The 23276-nt window shown below is 43.4% G+C and overlaps 1 protein-coding gene across 2 annotated transcripts; it reads left to right on the forward strand.

Annotated features, from left to right (window-relative positions):
- Positions 1–2251: 2251 nt before the first annotated feature.
- Positions 2252–22543, forward strand: cd99l2 (CD99 molecule-like 2). Of its 2 annotated transcripts, XR_015034307.1 has the most exons (11): positions 2252–2443; positions 6960–7016; positions 7838–7879; positions 7981–8112; positions 9917–9997; positions 10133–10201; positions 13297–13353; positions 14833–14952; positions 15093–15158; positions 16268–21881; positions 21927–22543. XR_015034307.1 is itself a non-coding variant. In XM_085760170.1 (10 exons), exons 1-10 carry the CDS (start codon positions 2341–2343, stop codon positions 16327–16329), a joined length of 789 nt encoding a protein of 262 aa, XP_085616296.1. In that variant the 5' UTR covers positions 2252–2340; the 3' UTR covers positions 16330–22543. The 2 variants fall into 2 exon arrangements, 1 of the variants encoding a protein (XP_085616296.1); XM_085760170.1 differs by having other exon boundaries at positions 16268–22543.
- Positions 22544–23276: the final 733 nt, after the last annotated feature.

The following is a 23276-nucleotide window of genomic DNA, read 5'->3' on the forward strand; positions in this document are numbered from 1 at the left end:
TACAGATGTTATAACCATGATTAGTTACTAACTAGTACTAACTAACTAGTACTGCAGTAATAATACTAACAGCACAGTAAAAGTACACTGTCCGTGAACACATCAGTTTACTTCAGGGACTCTAAGAAAACTAAGTAAACACGACTAGGCTATTTACTTTAGAACAAGTTTTAAAGTAAACATCTATCTATCTATCTATCTATCTATCTATCTATCTATCTATCTATCTATCTATCTATCTATCTATCTATCTATCTATCTATCTATCTAATTATTACATTCATAACATTTTTTAAAAACTTTATATTACATTTTTGTGTTACCAGATTTACTTAATAAGTAGTTGTGTTTCATTTTCCATATGCTATTTCTATTGGACTCATATGTGATAGTAATAAAGGATTTGTTACATAAAAAACAACATCTTTCTTGATATAGGGCCATTTATTTAATACATTACATTTCCATGTGGGTGTATGAAGAGTTAATACAAACATCTACCTTTATTTTGAAGGAGCTTTAACAGACACATCTACCTTTATTTTGAAGGAACTTTAATTAAAAAAAACATCTACATTTATTTTGAAGGAGCTTTAACACAAACATCTACCTTTATTTTGAAGGAGCTTTAATACAAACATCTACCTTTATTTTGAAAGAGCTTTAGTACCAACATCTACTACTGGAGGAGCTTTAAAGGGATAGTTCACCCTAGAATGATATTTCGCTCATTATCTACTCACCCTCATGTTGACTAAGGGCTGGAAGAAGTTTCAGAGTCCTCCGTCCCTTCTCTGAGTTACAGGGGGTCTTGACGTAGCAGTGCATGTCCATATAACGGTTGCAAAGGGACACCGGAGCTCTTCGTAAAAAAACACACACAAAAAAACATCCAAATACCTCCATGATGCTCGTATGTAATGTCCGTCTTGTGCTGAAGCCCCAAATTGCGTAATTGTCCCGAAAAAAATTAAATAAGTCTATATTTTAAGCTTGTTTGTAGCGGAAGCTTCTCGAAGCTCCTCTTCCTGGTCCGTCCAAATCTCGCGTGATTTGCGCCGGCGTCAGTGCGGTTACTGCGAATCACGCGAGATTTGGACGGACCAGGAAGAGGAGCTTCGAGAAGCTTCCGCTACAAACAAGCTTAAAATATAGACTTATTTAATTTTTTTCGGGACAATTACGCAATTTGGGGCTTCAGCACAAGACGGACATTACATACGAGCATCATGGAGGTATTTGGATGTTTTTTTGTGTGTGTTTTTTTACGAAGAGCTCTGGTGTCCCTTTGCAACCGTGGCATTGAAATGCACTGCTACGCCAAGACCCCCTGTAACTCAGAGAAGGGACGGTGGACTCTGAAACTTCTCCCAGCCCTTAGTCCACATGAGGGTGAGTAGATAATGAGCGAAATATCGTTCTAGGGTGAACTATCCCTTTAACTGAAACAGCATTTATTTTGAAGGAGCTTTAATCCAAACGTCTACCTTTACTGTATGAACCTTTAATTAAAAAACAACAAAAACCCATCTACCTTTATTTTGAAGGAGCTTTAATACAAACATCTAGCTTACTTTTATAGGCTTACAGTATGGAGCTTTAATATAAAAAAAACCCTCATCTACCTTTATTTTGAAGGAGCTTTAAACATCTACCTTTATTTTGAAGGAGCTTTAATTTAAAAAACAAACAAAAACATTTACCTTTATTTTGAAGGAGCTTTAATACAATCATCTACCTTTATTTTGAAAGAGCTTTAGTACCAACATCTACTACTGGAGGAGCTTTAACTGAAACAGCATTTATTTTTAATCCAAACGTCTTTACTGTATGAACCTTTAATTAAAAAACAACAAAAACCCATCTACCTTTATTTTGAAGGAGCTTTAATACAAACATCTAGTTTACTTTTATAGACCTACAGTAGCTACTATGGAGCTTTAATATAAAAAAAAACCCATCTACCTTTATTTTGAAGGAGCTTTAATCCAAACATCTACCTTGATACTTTATGGAGCTTTAATAAAAAATAAATAAAATAAAAAAAAACATTTACCTTTATTTTGAAGGAGCTGTAACTAAACAACTGCGGTTTCCTCTGTGAGCGGCATCTCACTTTATTGTGAAAGGCCTGCCCGGAAGCGGCTCTGTGCGGTGTGGGCGTGTCTCCGTGCGCCGTAGTGAACGCCTTGACTGCGGCTCTCCCTCCCTCCTCCTCCCTCCCAGACAGCAGCCAGACTAACGGGACCTGACCGGCCTCTGCTCCCCTCGCCTCGCTGCGTGTGTTGCGGACTGACTGTAGTGGACTGACTGGACTGTGGACTTTCATTTGCGTGGGTCATGGCTTCTTCTCTCTCTTCTCCTCTTTCTTCTCCCTCCTCTCCACGGCGGCCTGCTGCGTGGACCGTGAGCCTGCTGCTGCTGCTGCTGCTGCCGCTGGAAGGTAGGTAGCTCAGTGCGGCTTTGTCACATCCACACGCTCTGCTGCTGCTGCCTTTTGTGCTGCACTTTTCTTTTTTTTTTTGTTTTTTTGTGAAGGCCTGGCTACCGTGGGCCTGGAAAACACGCAGCCTCCACATCCCACACCCACACTACCCCTATAATAATCACCTCCATAGCCACGTGGTCGCATTTTACCACACCGCTCATTCCATCAATTAATTAATTCATTAATCCATCACCGAGGCTCCATTTGCTCCAGATGTGCTCATCATCCATGTTAAACAGCTGCAGCAGACTCCCCCGTGATATGTTTTAAATAATAATATAGGTCGATAGCCTATATTTAATCGATATATTGGTTATTAGACAGTTGTTAGGTGGTGGCTGAGTGAGGGATGAGATGAGGTGGCACCACCCACACTGACCTGTCTGGCTGCAGCTGCACATGATGTCACTCTGGCTGAGGGTGGATGGGAAAGTTAAAGCTGCTGTTAACACGTGTGTATAGATCTGTGTGTGTGTGTGTGTGTGTCTGCACCTCACCCTTTATAACACACACACACACACCCACACACACACACACACACACACACACACACACACACACACACACACACACACACACTGAAGACTGGCAATTACCACGTGGAGTAATGACCTCAGCAACTCTGCATTGATCTACTTCTCTTTTTTTATTATCTTATCTTATCTCTACATGAAATATTATTATTATTATTATATCATTACATACTGTATATTATATTATATTATATTATATCATTGTGTATATACAGCTCTAGAAAAAAAAAATAAGAGACCACGTTCACAAATGTTTCTTAAAAGCATCTCTACATGTATGACAGTCGTTCTTTTCTTTTCTTTTTTAAACACCGACACAAACACAACTCGTTCTGCTTAATGAGACACTGATGAGGTCATCACCTGAACCACATCTGGCCACATCTGGTTTTATTATAGGAAGATTATAAATAAAAACCACTGCTGCTGGGATTAAACATCGACATTAGTATCCCACAAAAAAAACTGATTCATAAACTCTTCCTGAGTTAAAAATGTATTCTTGCTGTGTTGTTTAGGAATAAATATGAACATGTTTTCTTTGCATTATTATTATTCAAGGTTATTTTTTGTTATTTAGACTACAGTAGTTTAGTCATTTTCAGCCAATAAAAGCTCTAAATGGCTATATTTTTATTTCAATTTTGGGAGAAATGTTGTCGTTAGTTGATCAAACACATAAATATAGAAATCAGATGAATACGTTGCAGTAACATCAGATCAGATAGAAACATAGTAAATGCACTTTGTGACTCTGCAGCAACACTCATCAATCAGCAAATAGTAAAACCAGAGAAACCGATCATTTTGGGAGTGGTCTCTTAGTTTTTTTCCAGAGCTGTATACTATATAGCCTACTATATATGTGTTTCCTTCAGTACTTGTGTGAAATGCTGCAGTCATGAATATGAAAATCTGTTTCCTGTCATGGTCACAGTTGGCGAGTGCAGAGCTGTGATGCAGATCTTATTATGCAAATGAAGTAAATGTGAATTAATTTTGCCTCTCGAAGCCAAGGGGACGATTTCATATTTACATGTAGGTCATTTAATTATGTCTATGTGTGTGTGTGTGTGAATCTAAGGTGAAGAGATGAGGTAGAAATCTCAGGTTTCGGGGCGAAGCTGTCCTCAACAAACCTTTTGAAGCTGTGGTTAACGCAGCTAATGTAGTTAATGTAGTTAATGTAGTTAATGTAGTTGATGCAGCTGAGTGACGGCTCAGCATCGACCTGCTGCTGATTGATGAGTGCTGCTGCTGCAGAGTCACAAAGAGCATTTATATGTTTCTATCTGCAACGTATTCATCTGATTTCTATATTTACTTAACTTCACACGTTATGAGTTTACGCAAAAAACACAAGATCAGCGTCAAATCTAAAACAGTTTACACATTAAACTACAACTCACTCAACCTCCAACCAGCTAACATAATGTAATAATATCCATCCAGCCCAGTAAAATCACTTTTACTTTTGATATTTAACTTAGTTTCTTTTTATAAATGACATTAACTCTGTGGAAGATCAAAAAATCAACCACTGAAATAAAGTCAGATAACACTTTTTTTTTTTTTTTTGTTGCTTAAATACAAATTTACTGACACAATTTTACAGAAAACAAATGTTAAATGATAATGAATCAACCTTTTGTTTTTAATTATGACCTGAATTTTCAACGCTATGATGCATGTGCAAATGAAAAAGCAACGGTCCAATCACAGGCCAGAGGGCGGAGCTTATAAACCTGGATCGATAGCAACTTCGCTGTATCTTCTCCTTTTAAAGGGATAGTTCAACATTTTTGGCAAATTGGCCCATTACCATAATCCCTATAGTCATAGCAGTAGGTTCGTTACCTTTAATTGTCGGTGCAAGCTGTTTTTAGAACGGCGGAGCAGAGCCGCGAGCTGCTCAGAGCTACGCTACGGAGGCTCATTATGGGATTTGCATGAATTTACCTCTAAAACAACTCCGTTTGACCTCATAAACCGGTTTTTGAGCCATTACTCAAGATTTTAGGACCAAATTTCACACTAATGGTTGATGTTTTCTCTCAGTCTGTGACCTGAAGTGGTCTGTAGTCTGAGTGGAGCAGGATGTAATTAAAGTTTCATGATGCTGTTTTAATTCACCGCTTCATTTAATTTCCTTTAAAACAACTTTATCTCATGTAAATATGTTTTTATAAAGTCACAGTTGAAGTTGTCTGTTTTATTTTAGACTAAGAACAGGTTTAGAAACTCATAATTAGGATTAATAATAACCAAAGTGACAATACTATTGATTTTAACTCTGATTGATTGAAGGTTTGGTCAAAAATAAGAAATATAAATATATGATATGATGATACAATATATATTATTTATTCATTTTTATTTGTCCAAATGTTCATTATTGATTCTTTTATTTGCTTTTTTAATTCCACTTTTTAGTTTTTTTGTTGTTTATCAGTTCATTTTAGTGACGCGTCATTTATATCAAAGAGATGAAGCTGCTGGTGAACCACACACACACACACACACACACACACACACACACACACACACACACACACACACACGCGCGGTGAGGTTATCGGGGTTTTGTTTGTCTCTTTGTGTCGCTCTGGTTAAATCATCTGGACTCGGGTCCAGAGGATTAGTTTCCTGGGGCCTCGTCCTCGTCTGGCTGCAGCCGGGACGAGGTCAGCTGACCAGTGGACCGACACACACACACACACACACACACACACACACACACACACAGATTTTACCAGATCAGACCAGGAGGTTAATCATTAACATGTCCATTTTTTCTTTCCCCTCTCCCCTCTCCTCTGTCATCTTTCCTTTCTCCTTCCCTCCCTCCTCTCTTCTTTCCTATCTCATCTCTCCTTTCCTCCCTCCTTTCCTATCTCCTCTTTCCTTTTCTCCCTCCTCTCTTCTTTCCTTTCTCCTTCCCTCCCTCCTCTCTTCTTTCCTATCTCATCTCTCCTTTCCTCCCTCCTTTCCTATCTCCTCTTTCCTTTTCTCCCTCCTCTCTTCTTTCCTCTCTCCTCTCTTCTTTCCTATCTCCTCTTTCCTTTCCTATCTCCTCTCTCCTTTCCTCCCTCCACTCCTCTCTCCTGTCCTCCCTCCTCTCTTCTTTCCTCTCTCCTCTTTCCTTTTCGCCCTCCTCTCTCCTTTCCTATCTCCTCTCTCCCTTCCTCCCTCCTCTTTCCTTTTCTTCCTCCTCTCTTCTTTCCTTTCCTCCCTCCTCTTCCCACTCTCCTTCCCTCCCTCCTCTCTTCTTTCCTATCTCCTCTCTCCTTTCCTATCTCCTCTCTTCTTTCCTATCTCCTCTCTCCTTTCCTCCCTCCTTTCCTATCTCCTCTCTCCTGTCCTCCCTCCTCTCTTCTTTCCTATCTCCTTTCCTCCTTCCTCTCATCTTTCCTATCTCCTCTTTCCTTTTCTCCCTCCTCTCTCCTTCCCTCCCCCCTCTGTCCTCTTTCCTTTCCTCCCTCCTCTCTCCTTTCCCCTCTGCTCTCTCCTTCCATCCCTCCTCTCTCCTTCCCTCCCTCCTCTCTCCTTTTCTCCCTCCTCTTTCCTTTCGTCTCTCCTTCCCTCCATCCTCTTTCCTTTCCTTTCTCCTTCCCGTCTTCTTTTTCTTTCCTCTCTCCTTTTCTCCCTCCTCTTTCCTTTCGTCTCTCCTTTTCTCCCTCCTCTTTCCTTTCCTTTCTCCTTCCCTCCCTCCTCTCTCCTTTCCTCCCTCCTCTCTCCTCCTTCCTTTCCTTTCTTCTTTCCTATCTCCTCTCTCCTTCCCTCCCTCCTCTTTCCTTTCATATCTCCTCTCTCATCTTTCCACTCTCCTTCCATCCCTCCTTTCTTCTTTCCTCTCTCCTTTTTCCTCCTTCCTTCCCTCCCTCCTCTCTCCTTCCTCCCTCCTTTCCTCCCTCCTCCCTCCTCTCTCCTCTCTCCAGTCCTGTCTCAGGGCCTGGACCTGGCCGATGCTCTGGGCAACGACGACAACCCGCCCTGTAAGTTACCTGGACAACACAACACACACTCACCTGTTCACCTGAGGGGGCGTAGCCAGATGTGTTTGACTGACACCTCGGTGCTCCGCCACATCTGTAACGACCTCACCTGTGCAGATGTGCAGGTGACCTCGGCAGCAGCTGTTGGTTGAGATTCACATCTTATAGAAATGAATGGAAACCAGTGGCGTCTAAAGATGCCTTCAAAGACACTCAGTTAATTTTTTTTTTTTTTATCCAAGGTATCCGCGGGGTCTTGAAAAGTATTAAAAGGTGATAAATCAATTTTGGGAAAATTAAGACCCTTAAAAAGTATTAAAAAGTCTTCTCACGACTTTATAAAGTCTTAAATTTTGAGGGTATTTTTTTCTGAATTGGCTGTCCAAGAGTTTGAGTCCTAAAAAACATTGTAAAAGTGTGTGAATTTATTCATTTTATTAAAAAACAAAGATGAACCGGTACATAAAAAAGAAAAGAGATGATTGTTTTTGTTTTTTGAGAGTGGAGCAATGTTTTTTTTGTTTTTTTTTAATAAACTTTGCCTTTTATTTATTATCCCAGCCTATTTTGAATTCTGTTGTATCATAGTGGTCTATAGTCTTTATCACAAACTAAAACTGTTGAGTTAAAAGTGTCACTGATGTAAATGGTTGCAGCTTGAAGTGGTGGTGAGGTATTGGAAAATATTGACGGTCTTGAAAAAGTCTTAAAAAGGTATTAAAATTAACTTCACGATTCCTGTATATACCCTGTTATCAGAAATATTTGATCTAAACTCTCTGAATTGTTTAAATTAATACATAATTAATCTGTTTCCATAGTAACCCCTGCTCCACGTCCACCGATACCAGAAGGAGATATAGGTGAGCACAAGATGCGTTCACTGTACAGTAACTGTTCATATCCTATAATATATAATAAGATAAATTACAACTCTTCATATTCACATGTGTTTTCTCTGCAGGTCTTGACTTTGATGACACACCTAAAGTCGTTGAAACCACCACCACCACCACCACCACCAAGCCTCCGCCCAAGGCCCCACCCAAGGCCCCGGCGGCCCCCAAGGGCACCGTCAAACCCAAACCCAAACCAGGTGAGCAGAAATCCAGATGTTCCCGTAAAAAAAAAGTTGATGGAGAAACTGTCAAAAAAAAAACATTTGCCAAGAATGTTTTCATTGATCAAGAATGAAAGTCGGAGGTTGGAAGACGATCAGATACCGTCGTAGCTCCGACCATAAACGATGCTAACTAGCGATCCGGCGGCGTTATTCCCATGAAACTAGGAAAAATGCTGGGCGAGCCGACCACTAATAATAATAAAAACAAAATAACGATAAAGACAAAACGATGTATTTATGGAAAATTGACCCATTAACAAGTGGGTAACGTTACGTAGATTCATCCACATTAATATGAGACTCTTTTATAACCAAAAGCAAACTCCTCGGGGTCTCTTTAAAATAATATAAACAGTTATAATTATGATTGGGATGTGTGAAGGAGAGGTTTGAAATACATGAAGAACATAATAGTGTTGCCTCTGTGCCGTCCAAGAGTTCACCTGTGTCGTTCTATGTCTTGGGTTTCTCCTGTATTTTACTGTAATCTGTATTTTTCTGCGATCTGTATTTTATTGTGATTTGTATTGTGAGTTTTATGTTGGGACTACAGATGGAAATTAGCCCTAGTGGCTAAATCTGGTACAACCATCTCTTCTTTGTTCTAAAATTGATTAATGGTATTGTACACTGTCCTGTAATAATAAACTAAACTAAACTAAACTACACTAAATAATCAAAAACCAAATTGTTACAAATAAAGGCAAAAAAAATAAGGAACAATTAAATGATAACAAAAATGAGTAGGAAAATTAACAATCAACTAAGTGATTATACAGTGAATATAAGGAATTAATAAATTAAAACTCTTTAAGTCTCATTAGAAAAACTCTCCTTATTCCCAGTGTTTCTGTGTGTGAGCAGTTTGTGTTCAGTAGGAATTTAGAAACATTAAATCTGTTATTGAGAAAAGAAACAACAGGTTTAAAGCTCAGTGTAGAAATTGAAGTCGTGGAGTCACAGAGAGGAGAGACCGCAGCAGTGAAACCAGACCGCCGAGTGTGTGTGTGCGTGTGTGTGTGTGCTGACGTCAGCATGAAGGCAGCAGACTGACAGCAGCAGGTCTGCTCACGGTGCGTTCAGGTGCAGTCTGAACATCTGAGTTGCCATAATCCCTTTAGTCTTAGCTGTAGGTTCGTTACCTTTAATTGTCGGTGCAAGCTATTTTTAGAACGGCGGAGCAGAGCCGTGAGCTGCTCAGAGCTACGCTACGGAGGCTAATGGGATTTCTTGGTTTCCCTCATCAAATACACAATCCAACAACTCCACAACGCTCTGGTGGACAAGTTGTGACCTGCACATTCACCACGCTATGAGATAATAACACAACGTTACCAGACAGAGTTGTTTTAGAGGGAAAAACATGCAAAACCGCTGATGCGCGTTGCCTTCAGGGACAGTTTTTCATCAAGCAGACTCTCCATTTCCCTCTAAAACAACTCTGTCTGGTAACGTTGTGTTATTATCTCATAGCGTGGTGAATGTGCAGGTCACAACTTGTCCACCAGAGCGTTGTGGAGTTGTTGGATTGTGTATTTGATGAGTTTGATGAGGGAAACCAAGAAATCCCATGAGCCTCTGTAGCATAGCTCTGAGCAGCTCGCCGCTCTGCTTCGCCGTTCTTAAAATATCTTGCACCGACAATTAAAGGTAACGAACCTACTGCTATGACTATAGGGATTATGGCAATGGACCAATTTGCCAAAAAGTTGAACTATCCCTTTTAAAGTGACGTCCTGACTGTGTGTGTGTGTGTGTGTGTGTCCTCTAACCACAGCTGCTGATGAGTTCGATCTGTCCGACGCTCTGGACCCGAAGAACGACATCGGAGGAAAAGACAAGAACAAGGGACAGGGAGGTGGGTGGAGCTTAGTGACACACACACACACACACACGCACACGCACACGCACACGCACACGCACACACACACACACACACACACACACACACACACACACACACACACTGACTCGGTCTCTGTCCTCGCTGCAGGTGCGTTCTCCGACAGCGACCTGGCCGACGTCGGTAAAGACGCCAACTACAAACCGGACAAGGGCAGAGGTACGTACATGTATGACATCATCAGGGTCACGTGTGTTGTATGTTGGATTTCTGCACGGACACTGATGTGTGTGTGTGTGTGTGATGTGATGAGAGGAGAGGAGAGGAGGAGGGAGGGAAGGACAGTGGGAAGAGGAGGGAGGAAAGGAAATAGGATAGAGGGGGGAGGGAAGGAGAGAGGAGGCAGAAAAGGAAAGAGGAGATAGGAAAGAAGAGAGGAAGGAGGAAAGGAGAGAGGAGATAGGAAAGAAGAGAGGAGGGTGGGAAGAGGAGGGAGAAAAGGAAAGAGGAGATGGAAAGAATAGAGGAGATAGGAAAGAAGAGAGGAGGGTGGGAAGAGGAGGGAGAAAAGGAAAGAGGAGATAGGAAAGGAGAGAGGAGGGAGAAAAGGAAAGAGGAGATAGGAAAGAAGAGAGGATGGAGGAAAGGAGAGAGGAGATAGGAAAGAAGAGAGGATGGAGGAAAGGAGAGAGGAGGGAGAAAAGGAAAGAGGAGATAGGAAAGAAGAGAGGATGGAGGAAAGGAGAGAGGAGGGAGGGAAGGAGAGTGGGAAGAGGAGGGAGGAAAGGAAATAGGATAGAGGGGGGAGGGAAGGAGAGAGGAGGCAGAAAAGGAAAGAGGAGATAGGAAAGAAGAGAGGAAGGAGGAAAGGAGAGGAGATAGGAAAGAAGAGAGGAGGGACGACAGGAGAGAGGAGGGAGGAAAGGAAAGAGGAGATGGAAAGAATAGAGGAGATAGGAAAGGAGAGAGGAGATAGGAAAGAAGAGAGGAGGGTGGGAAGAGGAGGGAGAAAAGGAAAGAGGAGATAGGAAAGGAGAGAGGAAATCGCTTAGTCGCTTTGATAAAAACACACACCTCTGCCATAAGTCCCATGATTACTAAAATCATCAACTGCTCCCTTCAGACTGGCCACATCCCATCTGCCCTGAAAACTGCAGTCATTAAACCACTCCTTAAAAAACCCAGCCTTGACCCGGAAGTGCTTGCTAACTACAGACCTATCTCAAATCTCCCGTTCCTTTCAAAAGTGCTGGAAAAGGTAGTTGCTGCCCAACTTCATGATCACCTTCAAACAAACAACATGTTTGAAAAATTTCAGTCTGGTTTCCGCCCTGGCCACAGCACGGAAACTGCCCTGGCCAGGGTCACTAACGACCTACTGATGTCAGCTGATGCTGGCCCACCATCCCTGCTCATTCTCCTTGATCTCACTGCAGCTTTTGATACGGTTGACCACCACATTCTCCTCCATCGCCTACACTCCACCATCGGACTATCTGACTCAACTCTCAACTGGTTTACCTCCTATCTCACTAACAGAACTGAATACGTCTCCCTGGGAGAAGCCCGTCTCCTGTGGTGTCCCCCAAGGGTCAGTCCTCGGACCCACCCTTTTCACTGTCTACATGCTTCCCCTTGGCCGTGTCATCAGCCGGCATGGAATATCTTTCCATTGCTATGCTGATGACACCCAACTTTATTTCAAAATCAACCCAGCATCCTCTGACACCCTGCCATCTTCCACACTCACCACCTGCCTGGAGGAGACAAAGGCGTGGATGAAGGAGAATTTTCTGCAGCTTAACAGTTCAAAAACCGAAGCCATTCTCATCGGCACCCCACATCAGACCCGGTCATCCGCCATTACCAGTATCACCTTCGCCGGCCACGACATCCACCTTTCTCCATCAGTCACCAACCTTGGTGTAATAATGGACCCCCACCTGACCTTTGAACTTCACATCAAACAGCTTTGCAAAAACTCTTTTTACCACCTAAAAAACATTGCAAAACTCCGTCCATCACTCTCTCTCCCAGATGCAGAAAAACTCGTCCACGCCTTTGTCTCCACCAGGCTGGACTACTGTAATGCTCTTCTTGCCGGGATCTCCAACAAAAACATCCAAAAACTCCAATACATTCAAAACTGTGCTGCCCGGATCCTTACAAGGACACGGAAATTTGACCACATCACACCAATTCTCAAATCCCTCCACTGGCTCCCTGTCTCATTCAGGATTGAATATAAGGTCTCCCTACTGACTCACCAGTGCCTCCATGGTAATGCTCCTATCTATCTGAAGGAGCTAATCACCCCTCAGCCCACTTCACGACACCTCCGCTCCGGTCAGGCAAACCTCCTGCAGATCCCAAGGACCAAACTCCGAACCATGGGAGACAGAGCTTTCTGCCACGCCGCTCCCTGTCTTTGGAATGCTCTCCCTGACCACCTGAGAGCACCACTGACCCTGGACACTTTTAAAAAAGGCCTAAAAACCTACCTTTTTAAAAAAGCCTTTCATTAGTTGTTTCCTTTGGGGAGACGTTCTCTCTCCAAATTTTAACTCTTACCTTTTTTTTTTTTTTTTTTTCTTATGTAGCACTTTGAGATTGTTTGCTCAATATAAAGTGCATTACAAATAAAATTCATTATTATTATTATTATTAGAGGAGGCAGAAAAGGAAAGAGGAGATAGGAAAGAAGAGAGGATGGAGGAAAGGAGAGAGGAGGGAGAAAAGGAAAGAGGAGATAGGAAAGAAGAGAGGATGGAGGAAAGGAGAGAGGAGGGAGGGAAGGAGAGTGGGAAGAGGAGGGAGGAAAGGAAATAGGAGAAGGGAGGGAAGGAGAAAGGAAAGAAGAGAGGAGGGAGAAAAGGAAAGAGGAGATAGGAAAGGAGAGAGGAGGGAGGGAAGGAGAGAGGAAAGAAAAAGAAGACGGGAAGGAGAAAGGAGAGAGGAGGGAGGGAAGGAGAGAGGAGGGATGGAAGGAGAGAGGAAAGAAGAGAGAGCAGAGGGGAAAGAAGAGAGGAGGGAGGAAAGGAAAGAGGACAGAGGAGGGAGGGAAGGAGAAAGGAAAGAGGAACGAGGGAAGGAGAAAGGAAAGAAGAGAGGAGGGAGGAAAGGAGAAATGACAGAGGAGAGAAGACATGTTAAAGATTAACCTCCTGGTCTGATCTGGTAATCTTTGTGTGTGTGTGTGTGTGTGTTGTGATGTGTGTGTGTGTGTGTGTGTGTGTGTTGTGTGTGTGTGTGTGTGTGTGTGTGTGTGTGTGTGTGTGTGTGTGTGTGTGTGTGTGTGTGTTGTGTGTGGACAGGTGGAGCTGCAGGTGGAGACGGAGACCAGATCGACCAGTACGACGACCGTAGTGGAGGTGGGTGTCCGTCCGTCCTTGTTACCGTGGTGACGGTTCAGACGGTCCATCCAGATGTGTGTGTGTCTGTCTGAGCTGAGAGAGCAAAGGAGAGGAGAGAGCAAAGGAGAGGAGCGAGGAATGGGGAGAGGAGAGGAAAGGAGAGAGGAAAGAAGAGTGGACAGAGGAAATAGGGGAGGAGAAAGGAAAGGAGGGAGGAAAGGAGAGAGGAGAGAAGAGAGAAGAAAGGAAAGGAGAGAGGAGGATAGAAAGGAGAAGGAAAGGAAAGACGAGAGAGGAGAGGAGAGAGGAAAGAAGAGAGGAGAAAGGAGAGGAGAGGAGAGAGGAGAAAGGAAAGGAGATAAGAGAGAGGAGAGGAGAGAGAAGAGGAGAAAGGAGAGAGGAGAGGAGAGAGAAGAGAGGAGAAAGGAAAGGAGAGAGGAGAGGAGAGAGAAAAGGAACAAGGAAAGGAGAGAGGAGGAAGGAGATGAGAGAGGAGAGGAGAGGAGAGAGAAGAGGAGAAAGGAGAAAGCAGAGGATAGAGAAGAGGAGAAAGGAGAAGAGAGGAGAAAGGAAAGGAGAGAGGAGAAAAGAGAGAGGAGAAAGGAAAGGAGAGACGAGAGGAGAGAGAAGAGGAGCAAGGAAGGAGAGAGGAAAGGAAAGAGGAGAAAAGGAAAGGGGAGAGGAGAGGAGAAAGGAAAGGGGAGAGGGGAAAGGAGAGAGGAGAGGAGAGAGGAGAAAAAGAAAGGGGAGAGGGGAAAGGAGAGAGGAGAGGAGAGAGGAGAAAAGGAAAGGAGAGAGGAGGAAGGAAAGGAGAGAGGAGAAAGGAAAGGAGAGAGGAGAAGGAGGAAGGAAAGGAGAGAGGAGAAAGGAAAGGAGCGAGGATAGAGGAAATGAGAGAGGAGAAAGGAGAAAGGAAAGGAAAGGAGGAGAGAGGAAAGGTAATGAGAAGAGCGAGGAGAAAGGAGAAAGGAAAGGAGAGAGGAGAGGAGAAAGGAAAGGAGCGAGGAGAGGAGAAAGGAGAAAGGAAAGGAGAGAGGAGAGGAGAAAGGAAAGGAGCGGGGATAGAGGAAATGAGAGAGGAGAAAGGAAAGGAGGAGAGAGGAAAGGTAATGAGAAGAGCGAGGAGAAAGGAAAGGAGAGAGGAGAGGAGAAAGGAAAGGAGTGAGGAGAGGAGAAAGGAGAAAGGAAAGGAGTGAGGAGAGGAGAAAGGAGAAAGGAAAGGAGCGAGGATAGAGGAAATGAGAGAGGAGAAAGGAAAGGAGAGAGGAGAGGAGAAAGGAGTGAGGAGAGGAGAAAGGAGAAAGGAAAGGAGCGAGGATAGAGGAAATGAGAGAGGAGAAAGGAAAGGAGAGAGGAGAGGAGAAAGGAGAAAGGAAAGGAGAAAGGAGAAAGGAAAGGAGCGAGGATAAAGGAAAGGAGAGGAGATGAGAGAGATGAACCTCCTGGTCTGGTTAAGTGCGTGAGTGAGTGTATATATTATTGTGTGCGTTTCCACAGAAACCACAGCAGAGATCGGCACCATCGCCGGGATCGTCAGTGCGGTTGCCATGGCGCTGGTCGGGGCGATCAGCAGCTACATCTCCTACCAGAAGAAGAAGTTGTGCTTCGGTCTCCAGCGTAAGGACACTGTCATCAGAAGAGATCAATGATCAATGATCAATAATCAATGATCAATAATCAATAATCAATGATCAATAATCAATAATGATCAATACTCTGATCGGTCGTCTCATCATGTGTCGTTCTGTGTTGAACAGAGAGTCTGAACACCGACATGGTGAAGGCTGAAAACCCTGAAGCCGTGGTGGCCACAGAACCACAAGGTGAACACCACCTCCTCTCCTCTCCTTTCTCCTCTCCTTTCTCCTCTCTCCTCCTTCCTTTCCTCTCTCCTCTCCTTTCTCCTCTCTCCTCCTTCCTTTCCTCTCTCCTCTCCTTTCTCCTCTCCTTTCTCCTCTCTCCTCCTTCCTTTCCTCTCTCCTCTCCTTTCCTTCCTCCTCTCTCATTTCCTTTCTTTTCTCCTCTCTCGTTTCCCTTCTCCTCTCTCCTTTCCTTTCTCCCATTTCCTCTCCGCTCTCCTTTCTTCTTTAATTTCTCCTCTCCTCTCTCCTTTCCTTTCTCCCATTTCCTCTCCACTCTCCTTTCCCTTCTCTCTCCTCCTCTTTCCTCTCCTCTCTCCTTTCCTTTCTCCTGTCTCATTTCCTTTCTCCGGACCTTTCCTATCTCCTCTCTCATTTCCTCTCCTTTCTCGTTTTTTCTCCTCTCCTCTCCCCTCACCTTTCTCGTTTCCCTTCTCCTCTCCTCTTTCCTGTCATTTCTCCCCTTTCTCCTCTCTCATTTCCTCTCTCCTTTCCTCTCCTCTCTCCTCTCTCATTTCCTCTCTCCTTTCTCATTTTTTTCTCCTCTCTCCGTTCTCGTTTCCCTTCTCCTCTCTTTTCTCCCCTCCTCTCTCCTGTCCTTACTCCTTTTTCCTCTCTTTCCCTTCTCTCTCCTCCTCTTTCCTCTCCTCTCTCCTGTCTAATTTCCTTTCTCCTTTCCTATCTCCTCTCTCATTTCCTCTCCTTTCTCGTTTTTTCTCCTCTCCTCTCTCCTCACCTTTCTCGTTTCCCTTCTCCTCTCCTCTTTCCTGTCATTTCTCCCCTTTCCTCTCCTCTCTCTTTTCCTCTCTCCTTTCCTCTCCTCTCTCATTTCCTCTCTCCTTTCTCAGTTTTTTTCTCCTCTCTCCTTTCTCGTTTCCCTTCTCCTCTCTTTTCTCCCCTCCCCTCTCCTGTCCTTACTCCTCTTTCCTTTCCGCTCTCCTTTATCCCTTCCCTTCTCTCCTTTACTTTCACTTCTCCTCTCTCCTCTTCTCTCACACACACAAGAATATAAAGTATATATATAGATTAATTGTTTGCAAATGTTCATGTCTGTCTTTTTTTCTGTTTGTCAGTCCAACAGACTCTGCTGGAGCCGCCCAACGCTGAACCTCCCACTGAGGAGAACGCTGTGTAACACACACACACACACAGACATACACACAGACACACACACACACATAACACACACACACACACACACACACGGCCATGCTGCAGTCTATTGTGTAGCATGTCTACACTGAATGTGAACATAATTTTTTACTGTGAACAGTGAACACATCGTCTCTCTACGTGTGTGTGCGCGTGATGGTACTACTTCATTTTTTAGTTTCGTCTCTGACACAACAACTGGAAATACAACAACAAAACTGGAAGTGTGTGTGTGTCGCCGCTGCTCGGAGTCGCATGGTTTTCCAATTGATCGCCCAATCAGAGAGCATTGTGGGAAATCCTAAACCTCGTGTAACCCAGTGAAACTGCGACACACACACACACACATGCACACACACCTCAACTGTTTGTTATTGTTTTTCTTTTCTTGGACTAATGATGGAGAAGGTTGTGACTCCCTGAGCGTGTCACTTCCTGTCAACATGGGGCTGATTATCAGTTATTGATCGTTATTTATTTATTAATTTATGTATTTATCTGAAGTGGATCGACAGGTTCCTGTGCCAACATGTGTAGCAAAAAAAAAATGACAAAGATAATGTAGACGGACACACACACATCATCACACGGCAGCCTGTTATTTATCACACGACCCAGGCGCGTTATCACAGAACCGGGGTTACGACACATAACCACCGCACTAATACATATTCCTGATATTGATTAGATCGATGTGTTCTTGTCACTTTGACGATGATGTTTGTTCAGTGGATGATGATGATTATGATGATGATGAAGAAGCGTCACTATCGGCTTTCCACACCGCTGTTTTTTTAACGCCACGTGACTTGTGTTGCGACATCATCGCGTCGTCTCTTCCTCCTCCTCGTGAACAAAAAGTTGCCTTATTCAGATTGAGACGTTTGGCAAGTTTAAGGCATCCCAACGTTTGTGTCTGCAGCTTTTTATACTGTAAATATCCTGATGATGATGCTTTTTTTGTTTGTTTTTTTTGTCAACTGACCTTTAAAAAGGAAGCGGTGCCGATCCGTCAGCTTCTTCCCAAACCACAGAAAGAAGAAGAAGGAGTTCAAGCTCAGAGCACCTAAATACGAAAAGGTCAAATACTGAATTGCCACTTTTATGTAGGATTAAAAACGATGCTAGTCGAGTTAGCTCCTCTGTAGCCTTTTAGCTTAAACATGCACAGTGTCTACGTTTTCTCTCTCTCTCCGTCTCCATCTCCGGCCGTTAGAACCGGGTCGACCGTCCTCGGTGTCGACCCGTCACAGCACCTTGTAGCCCGGAGAGGAACCCGAGTGGAAGTTTGGTTTGGAAGATGCTGCAGCTGCTGCAGACGAGCTGATGTTTGTTTGTTTGGTTGATTGTACTTGTCTTTTATTGTGTTAGCATTGAGGTGCCGGCGTGTGCACAGCTGGGCAAGATCTTCATCCCATGGTGGCCGTCACAAACATGCGACTCCTGATTGGACTCAAGGAGCGTTCAAGACTCCGAATGATGCCTTTTCTTTTTTCCCCAGTAGCTTAAACCCAAAACCCTAAGGTTGAATCTAGATCATCTGGACTTGGTTGTAAAGATTCTTGAAGATGTTTCACCTCTGATCCAAGAGGCTTCTCCAGAACTGTAAAAGACTTTTGGAAACATTTACAACGAAGTCCGGTCGACCTAGATTCAACATCCTGAGAGATCTTTGACCTGGACAAGAACCTTCAAAAAGATCTCCAATGATTTGCTGGTGCAATCGAAGACTGGAGGGAAACAACACCAGGCTTAAGTTTATATACTATAAACATTAAAAGATTGAAGATTTGCTCAATCAGAATCATAACGATGCACAATATTAAAAGTTTAGTACAATGACATGACAATCCCCAATCCTTAAAGTGGGACAAAAACTGCTTCCTGTGTGAAGCTCATACCTAAAGGACGAATTGTTGAAAAATGTTCAGTTGTAAAAATGAGACAATCCTGGTAAATTTGAGTCGTCCGCCATCAGATTCATGTGTGTTACTTTGATCCAAACAGTTGTGTGGCGGTAAAATCTTTGTTTTAATCTAGACAAACAGTTTGTCCAACGAAGACGAGTTGCGGCATGTGGCTGAACGCTATTGGGCTATGTTGAAACCCAACACTTTGTTTTCATTGCCGACATGCAATGAATCATTGGAAAGATTGGGCCTTGAAAAGAAAGATCCATCCACGTAGGAGCCTTTGAAATTGCAAAGTCTATTATAGTTGCATCAATGGATCGGGACACGGCCAATCACAGCCTAGAGATGCCGTGATGTGACGATGCCTCTGGAGCAAACGGAGGCCTGTGATTGGCCACCATGGGATGAGAGATAAGATAAAGATGTAGATGAGTGTAGAGGTTGGTGTGACGCTGACAGGACGAAGTCAGAACGAGGTCGCCGACCCTCGCGGAGAAGATTTCCAGTAGCTGTGTAGGTGACGTTAGCAGCTGTAGTTGTAGGATGTTTGAATAGAAGCTGTGATGGTTGTACATATTACTGTGTTTGTACTGTAGCACCGTGTATTATTATTATTATTAGACTATACTCTTCAGTGTGTGTGTGTGTGTGTGTGTGTTTACACTCTTTGCCTGCTCTTTTTACACTTTGTACCCGACTTAACTTTTTCCTAATAACGTAGCTGAACTTTTTGTATCTGCGCTCACGGCGATTCGTCGTTTTCTTAGAGACTCCTGTGTGTTCCTCAACCAGAGAGGCTTTTATTTTGGAGACCAGGCCGGCCGGCGGCCCGAACCACTTAACTGTTTCCTTTAGAGTCTGATAGCTGCGGGTTGTAATTGATCGATCAGTCTGGATCCACACATGGTGGAGGGATTCTGGGAACCGGCTCCTGGTCTGAGTGCGAAACAGTTTCTAAAAGACTCATGTCAAGATGCTGAGAGAGTTGTCGTTGTCTGTGTTGTACTGTCGACGGCGTTGTGTTGGCGGCCCGTAAAGAGAGTGTGTTACATGATGATACACCACTGCCTGGTCTCCTCCACGTTGCCTTGCTTAAAGCAGCTGCTTGTTGTACCCACAATCCCTCAGTGCTGCGCCTTTAGTCCTTGAACGGCGGAGCGGCTCGTCGGTCGTCCGAACCCAACACAAAGACGGCACTGTGTGTCCGAAAACCGCACACTTCCTGTTGTCGAGCAGGAAGAATTCACTGTGACATAACAGGAAACATCATGAGCTTTAAAGACAAAGACACGACACAGGTCCTGAGTCTGGACTGTGGTGTCTCCACCCTGAAGCCTCCAAAGACCCCGATGCTCCAGATATATAGACCTTAGAAGATCTCAGCAGATCCATCTTCTCATTGAAACCCATTGGTAAGAAGTGGTTTTATTGTAACTCCTTCAAATCCAGATCAGGTTTCCATCAACAAAAGCTGATGCTGAACCTTCTTGAAGGTCTTGGAGAAAGTCGAGTTGGTTGTAGGTTCTTGAAGGTGAGATCCAAGATGGTGTCTCCATCCTGAAGCCTCCAAAGACCCCGATGATACAGATATAGACCTTAGAAGATCAGCAAATCAATCTTCTCATTGAAACCCATTGGTCAGAAGTGGTTTTACTGTAACTCCTTCAAATCCAGATCAGGTTTCCATCAACAAAAGCTTCTTGAAGGTCTTTGAGAAAGTTGAGTTGGTTGTAGATCCTTGAAGTTGAGATCCAAGAGTTCTGTCATGACGAATTGTCTCAGCACTGCGTACCACCTGGATGATGGAGACCCTTCGCAGAACCTCTTGAAGGTCTGTGCGATGGTTTCATCTTCTCCTTGTGGACTTAGTCTGGAAGCCAACCCAGACTTTATTTGGGTCTGTAGGCACCTTCAAGTTTGCATCTAAAGGAGCCATTCTTTGGAGAGGAACCAGGGTGGTCTTCTTAAAGTAGCTCTGCCTTGTGTTGAACCTTGTCACCTTGTCTTGGACACCCCCCCAACCCCCGACCCTTTTGCCCTATCAGCTGTTAAATAGTAAAGTGGCTCTTCTCTCTTTGCCTTAGACCTGCACCGTCCGCCACAGGGACACGCTGCAGTATTCATCAAACACACCCCGAGCTAATACCTGAGCACCAGCACCGCCAACCACCACCACTCCCACCTTGTTGGGTGGGTGGGGGGTGGGAGGTCACAGGTCCTGAGAGCTTAAAAAACAAAGAAACGTCACACGAAGCTAACACAACGCAAACTTTCCCGTTCAGTGAATGTATGAAATAAAAACACCTTCGTCTTCGTCTTCATCAGCAGTTAAAACAGACGCACCAAAGATGAAGCTGATTGATTTTTTGCCTTTTTGTGTCAGTTTGTAAAAACAAAAAATAAAAAGGACTGAACCTGAATGTAACACACGACCTCGCACCCACCCGAGGAGGTCACATTTCACAAATAACTCATTCACTACTTACGGTACACGGTTACTCACGGTTCTTATTGGCTCTTGTGATGATGATGATAACGATGATGCTGCTGTAACACCTGGAAACACCTGTGGACCAGCGGAGGTCCAAGGTTTAGGAGGTTAATGGAGTGGGAGTCTAGCAGTAGCAGCAGCAGCAGCAACACGAGTCATTGTATCTGGAGGTGTTTACAACATAACTGGAGCTCGTCAGGACGTCAGGAGGGTCAGAGAACGACTGGAGGTGGAATCAATATGATCAATATTCAGTATTTATGGTTGATTATTTATAGTATCGAATGCGAGGTAAATACATAGAAACTCCTGCCAGCACTTGAAACCAGCACCACCGCTTATTGTAAAAAAATATACAGTATATATAAAAGGCATATGAAGGAGTTATTATTACTGTTGTAAATATTATGTTTGACATGCACAGATAACACACTGACTAGAGATTAAGTTATCCAGGTAACTATAACCTGACTAACTGCAGTTTTAGGTTGGTGTGAAGTCATCTTAAATAATTGTATGCTCTTGTTTTGAAAAACCCAGGATTGGTTGATCGTTGATTTTGTGATCATCAGACTCTTCTGATTGGCCGACTGTGGCCGTTTGCTCAGGCAAAAAACATCAACATCAACAGGTGCAGATCAAGTAGAAGTCAGGCTTACAGTCGAGCTTGAGTCAGGCTCAAGTCAAGTTTCCATCCAACTTGAAATCAAGGCTTCAGGCTTAAAATCAAGTAGAAGTCAGGCTAAAAGTTGAGTTTAAGTCAGGCTTAAAGTCAAGTTTAGGTCAGGCTCAAGTCAAGTTTCCATCAAGCTTAAAATCAAGTAGAAGTCAGGCTAAAAGTTGAGTTTAAGTCAGGCTTAAAGTCAAGTTTAAGTCAGGCTAAAGTCAAGTTTCCATCAAACTTGAAATCAAGCTGAAGTCAGACTTGAAATCAAGTTTAAGTCAGGCTCAAGTCAAGCTTCCATCAAGCTTAAAATAAAGTTTAAGCAAGGCAAAAAGACTAGTTTAAGTCAGTCTTAAGGTTAAGTTTAGGTCAGGCTCAAGTCAAGTTTCCATCACATTTAAAATACAGTTTAAGTTAGGCTCAAGTCAAGTTTCCATCAAACTTGAAATCAAGTTTAAGTCAGGCTTGTGCCAAACACCACCTACCAAATCTAACAGAAAACAACAAAACAGGATCCTGAACCAGACTTAATCCGGACTTTAACTTTGTTAATCTGTGTCAGCCTGATAAACCTGGGTTTCTCTCTATAACCTGAACCTGCAGTGAAGATCACGCCCAGTCACATGACCTCCTGACCTCCTATAATGAGACCCCCCCCCCCTTTCCTCCTGTCACGTACAACACACACACACAGCCCTCCGCTCTCTCATACATACAAACACACACTATAGATGCATGCTTTCCTCCACACACCGACCGGTGTGAACAGTCTCCATAGCTTTGAAGTGTAATAGTGAGCTCTGCTTTTTTCTCTCTTATCCCACTATGATAAAAAAAAAACTCTGCTGACGTGTTACAGGTTTGTGTTATCGTGATATGAAACCAATAAAGAAACTGTTTGAAAATGAAAACAACGCAGAGACTCGAGTCTGAATGGATCTGATTGTTGGTGTTTTAATTAATTAATTAATTAATTAGACATGATTGTTTATTTACATTAAAAGACACTTGATGCTCCCACAGTGAACGACAAAGTGGTTTTTTTTTGGCAGTGACGGCAAACAAACCTCACGCTGAGGAAGTGAAACCAGTGACGTAAACACAGTGAACAGGAAATACAGAAAACAGAGAGAGAGAGAGGGAGAGGGAGAGAGAAAGATCCACGTGATGTTTTATATAATATTAGACTTATGAAAGTGACAGATTCAGACCGTCAAGAGTTTCATATGTCATAAAAATCTAAGGAACCAATCAGGTCAACTTGTGGGGACAGGGGGTGGGCGGGGCTAAAACAAAACCTGAGACCCTGTTAGAACAGAGAGCCAGATTATCAATAATCAACATATAAAACAAATAAAATATGCTCACTATGGTAACTTTTGTTGTGGGCGGGGCCTTTTTTTTTTTTTTTTTTAAACACGGAGGAGTTTGTGTTGGATCTAAGGATGAAGAATCAGAGTGAGGGCGAGCGAGGGGGGGTTGCACTAACTTTCTAACACTACAGACAGTAATCAATCAATCAATCAATCAATCACAGACCCTGAGACGATTTCTACACTGATCTGAAGTCAGCGTTAAAGGGATAGTTCAACATTTTGGCAAATTGGCCCATTGCCATAATCCCTATAGTCATAGCAGTAGGTTCGTTACCTTTAATCGTCAGTGCAAGCTATTTTTAGAACATTATTTTTCACCACGCTATGAGATAATAACAGAACGTTACCAGACAGAGTTGTTTTAGAGGTAAATGCAGAGACTGCTTGATGAAAAACTGCCCCCCATGGGAACGTGCATCAGCGGTTTTGCATGAATTTCCCTCTAAAACAACTCTGTCTGGTAACGTTGTGTTATTATCTCATAGC

The sequence above is a fragment of the Trachurus japonicus genome, chromosome 18 (assembly GCF_045865225.1).
Source record: "Trachurus japonicus isolate A0001 chromosome 18, Traja_1.0".
NCBI classification, from domain to species: Eukaryota; Metazoa; Chordata; class Actinopteri; order Carangiformes; family Carangidae; genus Trachurus; species Trachurus japonicus.

Coding starts and splice junctions, on each gene's coding strand:
- cd99l2 (XM_085760170.1), top strand. CDS start 2,341: ATGGCTTCTTCTCTCTCTTCTCCTCTTTCTTCTCCCTCCTCTCCACGG. Junction 7,017..7,837: donor CAACGACGACAACCCGCCCT/GTAAGTTACCTG, acceptor CTGTTTCCATAG/TAACCCCTGCTCCACGTCCA. Junction 13,354..14,832: donor GTACGACGACCGTAGTGGAG/GTGGGTGTCCGT, acceptor GCGTTTCCACAG/AAACCACAGCAGAGATCGGC.